Raw genomic sequence first — 9,811 nt, forward strand, 5'->3', positions numbered from 1 at the left:
ACGGCATTCAAGGGTGCTTTCAATCCTCTGAGCAGCAGTTTGCGTGTTTTCCTAGTAGGGCTGATCCAAAGATATTCCTCCATGTCCATTTTGATCAGCTCTTAGTTTAATTCCTCCTAAATTGACTCTTGCATCTATTTTACATGAATCTTGTAAGTTGTGTTTTCTACTGATACCAAGACTCCTGAGTTGTGAAGCTGATTTACCTTGTATTTGTCTTGTAGGATGTTGTAAATATTCCCGTTCTGTTTTGTGATATATGAGGAGTTTGAATAGTGACTTGATACAATTGTGAAAAGTCTGTGTATGGGGCGGGAAGTTTAGTGGATTAAGTTTGACTTTGTGTCCTGAGAACACGTATAAACTAGGGCTGTTTTTCTTCCGACTACAGTACGGTTGGGGGGGATCCATAAATGCAGCTGTGTGGAAAGGAAATGGTGCCTTAAGTCACACTTGACTGTGAAGCTAGTCAAATAATTGCCTGTAATTTTGAAACAGTTACTGTTTGTACCCTTGTCTTTATCAGATACTGATCTGAATGCTTGTAGATTTGGACAAACTGTTCAAAGTATGTAAGCCATTTGTTTCAAATAAAATCCTCTTGAAATTTGGAGCAACCTGGATTGTTCAGCATGCTTATCGGAGGAAAGAAATGAGGATGTTTTGCCTTGGCAGCTTGGCTAGTGGTGCGGTTTCAGAGAATAGTAACTCAAGATGCAATTTGGAGGGGACCTCCACCAAACACAGAAAGCTGTTCTTGCATAAATGTTTCTTTTAAGCTGTCAGGACTGCTTCCTCCAAAAAAGGCATCTGGCAGTATTTTTTTTTTTTTTTCCTGTTTGATTTCGTGTTGAAGTACTTGTTTTGGCTTATTTTTTGCCTCCCAAGTTAAAGTGAAATCCAGAAGCAGTCAGAACCAACTTGAAGTGTAGTACAGCTTCACTGAAGTCAGAAGCACATAGGGTGAGATTAATTGCCAAATGTCAGAAGTATTGACTGCAAATGTTTCACATCTGAGGTATTTTCTAGACTTCAGTGAGGGGAGAAAACTCAGTGCTTCTAGAGTAGGATTCACCTTAAACTTGCATCAGAAGCCTAAAATAGTGAAGAGCTTAAACTAGGTGAGAAGCCCACCACCCTTGAAGACAGTGTTCCCTGCAAACCTTACTTGGGAGCTAGATCAGAGCAGTGTTTGACAGAAGTAGCTTCCAGCTCCTCTTTGGATGTGAACATGGCTTTGCCAGGCTTCTGCCCCCTTCCCCTCAAAGTCTCACCAGCCCAGATGAGGCAGCACAGGCAGCTAGATCTCGCTGCTGGAGGCAGAAGTGTTGTGGTTGAGCTAGTCCACGCGCTACGCAGCTCAGCGCAAGGTGGGGGGAGTTCTCGTTTTCTAGATCGCTTCAGATTCATAAGTTCTTTGTAACTAATCGCCAGAGAAGAGTTCACTGTTTTCCTGCTTGAAATAACTCCTTGCTGCACATCAGGGTACTGGAGCCCCCCAGGCTTGATTCGCTGTATTAAGGCTACAAGTACAGTACAAATTCCTGTGCCATGGATGCCCAGAGGAACCGGACTCAAAAGTCACGCAGAAGGAGAGCTGAAATACCATGTACTTGCTCTGTGCCCTGAGCAATCCCTGGCTCTGCTGCCCGGCCCGCAGGGCAGAGCGTGGTAGCGCCTGGGGGGGGTGTCGGGCTGTGCCCGCTGCCTTCCCGTCGCAGCTGGGGGCTTGTGAGCATGGTTCGAAGGGGGAGAGGGCTCCAGTTAGTGAAAAGCAATTCCAGGAGTCAGTTTTGCCTCGCAGTATAGACAGAGGTATGATTCTGTATTTATATTCTGAATCGGTATGGAACTAGTTGAGTTTTAACAGTTTAAAAGCTATGGTGTTTTTTCAACTTCTGTAGGTTTTGGCTGTTATTCGAAAAAGTTGATATTTCTGACAAAAGTGTGAAAGTCTCTTGTGAAAGAAGCAATCATTTTTAAGACCATCTGGACACTATTATACACCTAGCTTACTGTTGAAGACAAAATGGAAATGCTATAAGCCAAGATGGATTATAGCCCTGTGCGTGCGTGTGTTTTAACCACAACACGCAGTGGAGTTGCCTGTTATCCCTTAGGCAAACTGTTTAAGAAAGACGCAAAGATACTTGACAAAGTTCAGATTCTGTTCTCTCGCGACTCGTTCGCGAGCAGGTACGTTTTAGCTCTCTGGTGCTGTTTCACCCGAGAATGCTGCTGTCTTTTTCTGCAAACCAGAACTTTCTACTTGRATATATTCCATAAATTTAGTCAAGAAATGGATTCTAATTGAAAAATAAGTATATTTTAGTTGAAGTGGGAAACCCAGAGACCCCCCCCCTTTCACAACTCCTTCTTTATCCGAAGGTGGTATTTTTATCAAGAGGAGATAGAAAGATATAGATATGCTTTTTTTTATCCTGAGGAGCATTATATTGTAGAGAAGCAAAAAGGCCTTGGATACTAGGCGATGGCCTCGAGAGTAGCGAGCTGCCGGTCCAAACCAACAGAGGGCTCTCCTAGCTAGCAGTTGCTGGGATTGCTTTCGAGTTGCCCGCAAACCTCCGCAGGACTYCTTCCAGCGAGCCCCGCTGGCTCCGGCAGAGCTCGGTGCTTTCTCTAAGGGTGGCTGTCACAGCAGATCCTCCTGGGAGCGCGGGATGAATATCTAGGCGAACTTAATTGTGCTTTGGGGGCTCCATGCATGTGTTACTGGTGCGAGGAGTCCCCTAGGTAGGTCTTGGGCTGAGAGCCAGCAGTAATCATCTCTGCTAGGAGCCCTGGTTTGTCATGGGTTGTTTTTTTCCCCCCAGTCGGTAGTAAATGACTTACTGCTGCAGCTGTGTGGACTGTCAGGCCTCCAGTCCATGAAACRCTTGTCTCTTCCCGGTTTCTCTCAAGTGTTTGACTTTGTCTAGTGCTGTCTCRTCTCTTTTCTAATGTGTCCATATCTTCTTAAAGAAGTGTTTTTTAGCGCTTAGCAGCCAAAGACTTAGCTAGGGGACTCCTGCTGGTCATATGCATGTAGAGCAYGGACCCAAGAGTGTGGCTTCTCTGTGATGTTCACCAGCAGAGAACAGGAGTTACAGGTATCTGTCCTCACGCGTGGTTCCGAGTGGTATTTACAGCCCTTAAAGGAATCTTCAAACGCGTTCAATAGAGTTGCGCTGAACGGAAGCTGAGGATTTGAGGATTTGGGGCTTTGGTTGCTTGAAATTCTTCATGTTCYCATGCACAACTGATTGATTTCTTCATTTGCGTTGGCCTGGGAGCAAGTGAGCCGGCACGTTTGCACTGGACTTTCTCGTAGCTAGAAAGCTACATGCTGCTGTTTTTCTTTTAGCTCCTGCAGGTTTGCTCGTTATTCTCCTTCCTGAGTCTTTCACACTAATGGACTGAAATTCAAAGTATTTGTAAAACTGTCTTACAGATTAGATTAGTACTAAAGCAATTTTTAAACACTATTTTTTTCTGTTATGTCTTTGCACTTGAAAATAAGTAGCTATCTTTAGACCTTTTGGTACCATGAGAAGTATCACAAATGTGCTTTTATTAGTGATTCCCCTCAGGGGAATATCTGTGTTTATAGAGATCATTCAATTAATTTTAATAAAGATCAAGTGCTTTTCACTGGTGTGCTTAGTTAATTTTAAGCTTCGTTAATTAGGCAATAAAGGGGTAATGCTGGGCTCAAGAGGAGGAATGGGCCGAGAGTGTTATTAGCTGCTTGTTGCCTCTTTTCAACTCCGGTAGAATTCTGTTCTAGGAAGACCTCTGTGACACGTGATTTTGGGGGGGGTTGCGCTTATCTGAACTTATTTTGGTCCCTTCTTGTTTCTTGTACGCTTACATCCTTTTTTGGCTTCCTAGGACTGATCAACGCACCCTTTTAGGAGAGACTTCTGTTAATGGCCCTGTATGATATGTGATGTCTACTGCTGTTGGCTGAAGAAAATGAACTGCTATCCAGGGGGTTGAGTGTTTCTTGAGGATTTCATCTAGAGCCTGTTGAAGCCAGTCACTGCTGCACTAATTTCGCAAGGGATCAGGACCAGCAACATTTATATTCTAGATTTTAAGACATTGTACAGAAATTCATAAGTGTAAAAATATTGCACATTGAGAAATACCAATAATTTTTGCGTATGTTTATATTGTATTGTTCTAAATAACGGGTGGCCTGTGAAATAAGATCTTGCCACCCGTGTAATGACAGTAGTGTTACTATAGTTAAAATGGCTGTAAGAATAGTTTTATAAAAAAAAAAAGTGAATACACAAATCTAATGTATTTGAGACATAACTATTTGACAATTAGTGTGACCAAAGTATTTAGCAGTTTTCATACATTTTTCACCTTGTAAAAAGAAAAAAAGAAAAAAACTGAATTCATGTTTCTTCCAGGTTGGCGAAGAATTGTAGAACTGAAATGCCCTCTAAATGTTATTTTGGTTGTTTTAGCTTACAAAAGTGATTTAAATAAGACTTTTTGGTGTTCAACATTTTACAACAGGTTTTTTAATTGGTAATTGTTTTCTGTATTGTTTAAAACAGATCAAAAATGTAAGTCTATTGGTAGAGATTTTAAGTATTTATTGCTACAACTTAGTTGACAAATTGATGTTACTGTAAAGCCATATGTTCTGTTAAGTCTTGTTTGCTTGAAACAATACCTTACAGGTGAAACACTAGAATATTTGAAGTGCACATGGCTTGTTGTGTTTTTTAAGTGATTCACCTGCCTTTTAACCCGTTCACCGAGATTTACTTTAATACCGAGCATTATACGATGGAACATTTCAGAACAATCTGCGTATTTAAAACGCTGTAATCCTCTTAGACAAGTCAAGTAAATGAAATGCCCGTGCTGCTAATGTAATTACAGTACATGCATTTTAAAAGTATATAGTGTTTTTTTTAATACAAATTTTGGCAGCGGAGCATGTTAATTGTTACTTTCACTGTACTGATCTGTGTGAGGCTTTCATTTGTATGTTCTGAACCAGTTTTTTCACAGCTGGTTTGTGTATATATATATAGTGATTATGGAAACTAATTCTGTGTAATTTATAATTTTCTATGTCAGTGTAAAATTCCAACAGCCTTCTCAAACAAACAGAAGCAATATACTGTATATTGCCACATTGTCTGGTGAAAGGGTTAAAGTACTTCACCTCCTGCACTTTTAGATGCAAATCCATTTTTATTTCTGTAATAGTTATATTCATTTATTTTTACATCATTTGTTTTCCTGACCAGTATTTAAAGCCAAAAGGATACTCTAAACAATGGCCAATGATTTATTTTAGAAAGTGTCCCGAGCAACGTGCCTAAACATTACATTGCGTACAGAAATAAAAAAACAAATGTATAATGGCATTGCCCTTATTTCTTCCTGTCTTGCATTTCCTTCAGCAAGCTTCACTGGGATTTGTCGCTGCAAACTGCTATAAACCGATCAGCCGTATGAGAATGGAGGAAGAAAACAAGTGGCAACTATGGTTACCCTGTTATTTGTGCATAAATAACGGAATCCAGCGAGTTTGCAAATTGTTCCTTCTCGAATTCAGAATTACTTCCAGATCAGCTCTGCCAAAAATGTTTGTATTAGCGTTGAGTCTTTTGCTGCACGACTGAAGATAGCAAGGTTGGCAGCTGTGCTCCTACTGTTTTCTGGTCTGCTATTGGACAAGGTGCTTTGGAGGCCAGGCCACTTCCCGCCTTGCAACAGTGGACTGGAATCCAGGTAGAAATCCCAATACCGAGCCCTGCTGCCTGCGGTTTGGCCAAGTCTCTTAAGGTTTATTGCTCTTTTTTTTGTGGTAGTGCACTGTAGTATCAGCCCACTGCCCGGGTCATGCTGGTGCTCAAGGATGAGGAGGGGGAGCAGGTTGTCCCCCTTTTCTCCCTTCCTGAGCTGTAACATCAGTTGAGTGGCGATGGGATAAGTGTTTAGTGGAATTTCCTCTTTGATGCAGTTTGTCTTCTGCTTAAACGGTGCAAACAGGGGCTTGGCAGTGGTGCGCATGGAGGCGAAGTGGGCTGACCCACCTAGTGCCGATTCCAGCGGTCCCGGGGGGCTCGTCCGAGCTGTTGCATTTACTAGAGTTTTAACGACACGTGCAGGATGTGAGGTAAGCGTGGGATGAACCGGGGTTTGGTGCGTGTGAGCTTGTTCAGAGAGGCTCTGTGATGTGATTTGCACACAAGCTACAAGGACTTAGGGGTTTGTGCTGCCTGTAGCAGGAATCCTGAACTTGAAGGGAAAGCTTTGGTGGGGGAAGGGGACACCCCGATGTGCGCACATACAGTTTTTTCCAGCGCTTTATGCTGCTCACAGAGGTTTAGGAAGATGTGGAGGTATATGGAGAATTCTTCTGAATGGCTATGTTACCCAACCTGTTTAATCAAATTCAGTTTACTCACGGTAGAACTTGTCTTTTTACTAAATGTTATTTTAATGCAGTTGTAAGATAGACTAACCTCTAATATCTTTGCACAGATTTGAGTTCCTGTAGCATATTTAGCTGCAGTTAGGATTAAGTAAGCTTACTTTGTTGGTATCGAAATACATGTATTAGAATATTTCAGATGCTCTTTGAAAGGGCTAGAGGGTCAGTCGCTCCAAACTGAGGAATACTGATTTCAGTTGATGTCCAAGGGTGATGATGCTGAATTTAACCCTCTGGGAATTCTCTGGTAAAGGGTTTTTACTTAAGCAGGAGTGTGTGGCAAAAGCAGCCAGACCAGTGGCAACTGCCTCCCTTCTCACACCTGTGTGTCTGTTAAATAGCAGAGGGTGAATCTTGCCTTGTTGACCCATTGCACCAGTGCAAACCTTCCCCCCCCCCCTTTTTTTTTTTTAAGTGTAAGCCTTGTACAAGATTTCATAGCAGAACTATTCTGCTTAATTAAAAGTACAAGTTTTTGGCTTGATTTAACAATATGATCTTTTTATTCAATAAGCATTGCCCCGATCAGCAAACGGGTAGGTAGTTCCTGGGAAGACGAGGGTAAACATCCTCATTCCATCGTTGTGAATGTATCCYGTGCTTTTGAGATAATCACTATCCTACCTTCTGCCAGCAGGAAACTTTGTATCTACCTCTTAAAAACGGTGGGTTCTGCATTGTCGGCTGCATCCTCCTGTGCAAACTTACTGCGACATTGATTCAGGGTGTGAATTCCAGTGAAGGTTTAAGAGCAGCTATGCAGATGAAGAATCCGGTCCAGTTACTATCTTTCATTATAAAGTTATTTCCCTGTTGAAATTAGCTTTAATTTCCTTGGAGATAATTTTGTTTTGACATGCATCTTACACGGTTGTAGCAGGAAGTGTTGTATGTGGTTGATGGCTCTATTAATATACTTAAACAGATCACTTCTGACTGCCTCAAAATAGGAAAGTCTCTTTCCATGGAGCACGAGTGCTTCAAGCTTTGTTTTAAAAGTGTCTGCATTTTGTTTCCTGTGCCGGGAATGGAAACTGGACTAAAAGTTATTGCAGCAACAAAAAGCTTTTTTTTGTTTAAATTTAACTTTTAGCTTATGCATCTTGCGTTCTCTCTCATGAGACACAGCTTGTCCCCTTTGCTCAGGTAAAGCTTATCTAGCTGTTGTCCTGTCCTAGTCTGTGGATGGTGGTTAGGTTTGTCCCAAGACTGGTGGTTGATTCTGCAGGGCGTGATGAAGATGCTCTATTTTTCCATTGGAAACTGTTACTTAAGATCCGCTTGGATTGCTGATGAGCTCCAGTCGGTGCTGCTCTCCCTGCCTTTCTTGCTGGGGGTGTGTGTAGGCTTGGTGTAGCCAAAGGTATTCTCTCATAAAAGTAGTACCACATTCCTAATGGAGGTCTCTGCTTTGCTTGGATCATGATAAAAGTTGTATTGCTCTCCTCCCCTACCATACACAATCTTTCTGAGGTTGTGGGGGGGATGACTGTTAAGTGTGAGAAGGGAAGAACAATTTCTAGGTAATACATGGCCTTGATCTGCTCTACATACCTATAACAATGTTTAGAAACCCAAAATAACCATAAGCTTCTCTATTACCTATAGCTTTTCTTTCGAAGAGAAATAAAGGTGGTGTTTACTCTAAGCTGGCATGTGTTTATTGGATCTTCAGCTTTCTGAGTACGTGTGCAAGATCTGCTCTGTGCCCTGCTGTCATAGCAGCTTCTAAAGTGGCTGTAGGTGGAACTGATAAYGTACTGTACATGTGGTATAGTTCATATAGTATTTTAAACTTGGATCAAATTGATTGCAATAGGGCTCTTACTGCAAGAGGTGAAGACAGGCAGCGCTATGTCGATAGTGACTAATACGCTCCCTTATAAAGGAGTCTCATAAATTTGTGTAAGAGCTTTATCATTAGGGTAGTTTCTTGCAGAGTTAAGGGGAACAGTGCTGGAGCCGAGATTTTTCGACACTCAAAGTCTATTACAATTAGGGAGATGGACACAAAAAGTAATAACTTTGAATTAGTTTYATGGTACAGGTAATGCTTGCTTTCCACATGTTAAAAATCCGAACAGTGTTGTACTCAGCACGCTCTTCTGTCTGATGTCTCCTGGCAGACTTGATAGCGCGAAGACTCAGGGTAGAACGCAAATGAAGACACCAGTGTCATTAGAATCAAAAATCATGCACAGGAAATCAGCATTTATAAATGTTCTCTTTTCATAGGTTTTAGAAACTAAATAGAGGGGAAGGCTGGTAAGCAACTTCACGCGTGTCTAAAGCTGGAAGAGGTGATTCAAACATCTCTTCTGCACTTCTGTAGAACAAAGACTGTAGGATTTCTCTTCGCTCCTACCACTTTGTGAGCCCAGTAATTTGCCTTTGACTAATGTGTGTATGGAGAACACTGATTATAATTGATTGCCTTTTTTTATAGTTCTAGATAAAATAGCTTACTAGYGCAATGAAAAGCAAACCATTTTAGTAGTCTAGTCTCTAATTGATAATGGGTATAAAACTCCTAAGTGGCATATAATATATAAATTGAGGCAGTAGTTGCAACTGTGAAATGAGAGGGGGGGGGGAAGAGCCATTCTTACTCTGTATCTGAAGACTTAAATGATGTAGACAAATGCTACTCCATCTTCTGTCTTTCCTCTTCAAATTATTAGCTGCCCGTACAGCTGCAGTGCCTCGTGTCTGAAATCAGATTGTTTCAAAAGCCATAACTGAGTGCAGCTCATCATCTACAGTCTGCGTGATGCATCGTGCTTGTCTTGCAGCGAATGCATTTGCTTTGCTTGCTTTTTCTTAGGTGTCACTAACTATGTTGCAATTGTAATTTTAGAGTTTGCCAGCATGAGAAACTAAATTGGAACTATGTAGTTCGTTTCCAGTAGCAATGTGAAATATAACTCGCTTCCAAGCACTGACCAAGATGTTGTCCAGCAACCCAAAACTTATCTACTGTTAAGCCTTTAGCCTTGAACATCTTGTAGTCTTGTTTCCCTAATGATTTTTTTCCCTCTAACCCACTTAAGTGGGCCAGGTGAGCTCTCACTCAAACTTTGATTGTCGCATGCTGTGTAGATTGCTCAATTTATTTTTGAGTTATGTTGCAGCCTCTTTGCAGATCCTCTGGGTTCCCTGCCTAAATTCTTGTAGTTTTGTGCTTCTCTCTCCCTCGAGAACTAGCTAAATCTGAGTAGCACCTATATTTTCCCTCTGCCACACTAAAGGCTGCCTACTTAAGGCAGAAAAAAGGGCCTTGCTCCTGCAAGGGAGGCAGACCTGGCAGCTGGGCAGTGACACAGGTTTGCTTGATCTCCG

The 9,811-nt window shown here is 41.8% G+C and overlaps 1 protein-coding gene across 6 annotated transcripts in view; it reads left to right on the forward strand.

Annotated features, from left to right (window-relative positions):
- The window catches only part of PPP6R3 (protein phosphatase 6 regulatory subunit 3), a 46,958-nt gene extending 41,550 nt beyond the window's left edge, over positions 1–5,408 (forward strand). For 4 of the 6 annotated variants that reach the window (XM_026059117.1, XM_026059119.1, XM_026059118.1 and 1 more), the window contains one exon: positions 3,892–5,408. In XM_026059117.1, coding sequence (XP_025914902.1) covers positions 3,892–3,943 — 52 coding nt within the window. In that variant the 3' untranslated portion in view covers positions 3,944–5,408. The remainder of the gene's footprint in view (positions 1–3,891) is intronic. The other 2 variants (XM_026059121.1, XM_026059122.1) reach the window with 1 other exon arrangement.
- Positions 5,409–9,811: the final 4,403 nt, after the last annotated feature.

Source organism: Apteryx rowi, unplaced genomic scaffold, assembly GCF_003343035.1.
Source record: "Apteryx rowi isolate R43461 unplaced genomic scaffold, aptRow1 scaffold_152, whole genome shotgun sequence".
Taxonomy (NCBI): domain Eukaryota; kingdom Metazoa; phylum Chordata; class Aves; order Apterygiformes; family Apterygidae; genus Apteryx; species Apteryx rowi.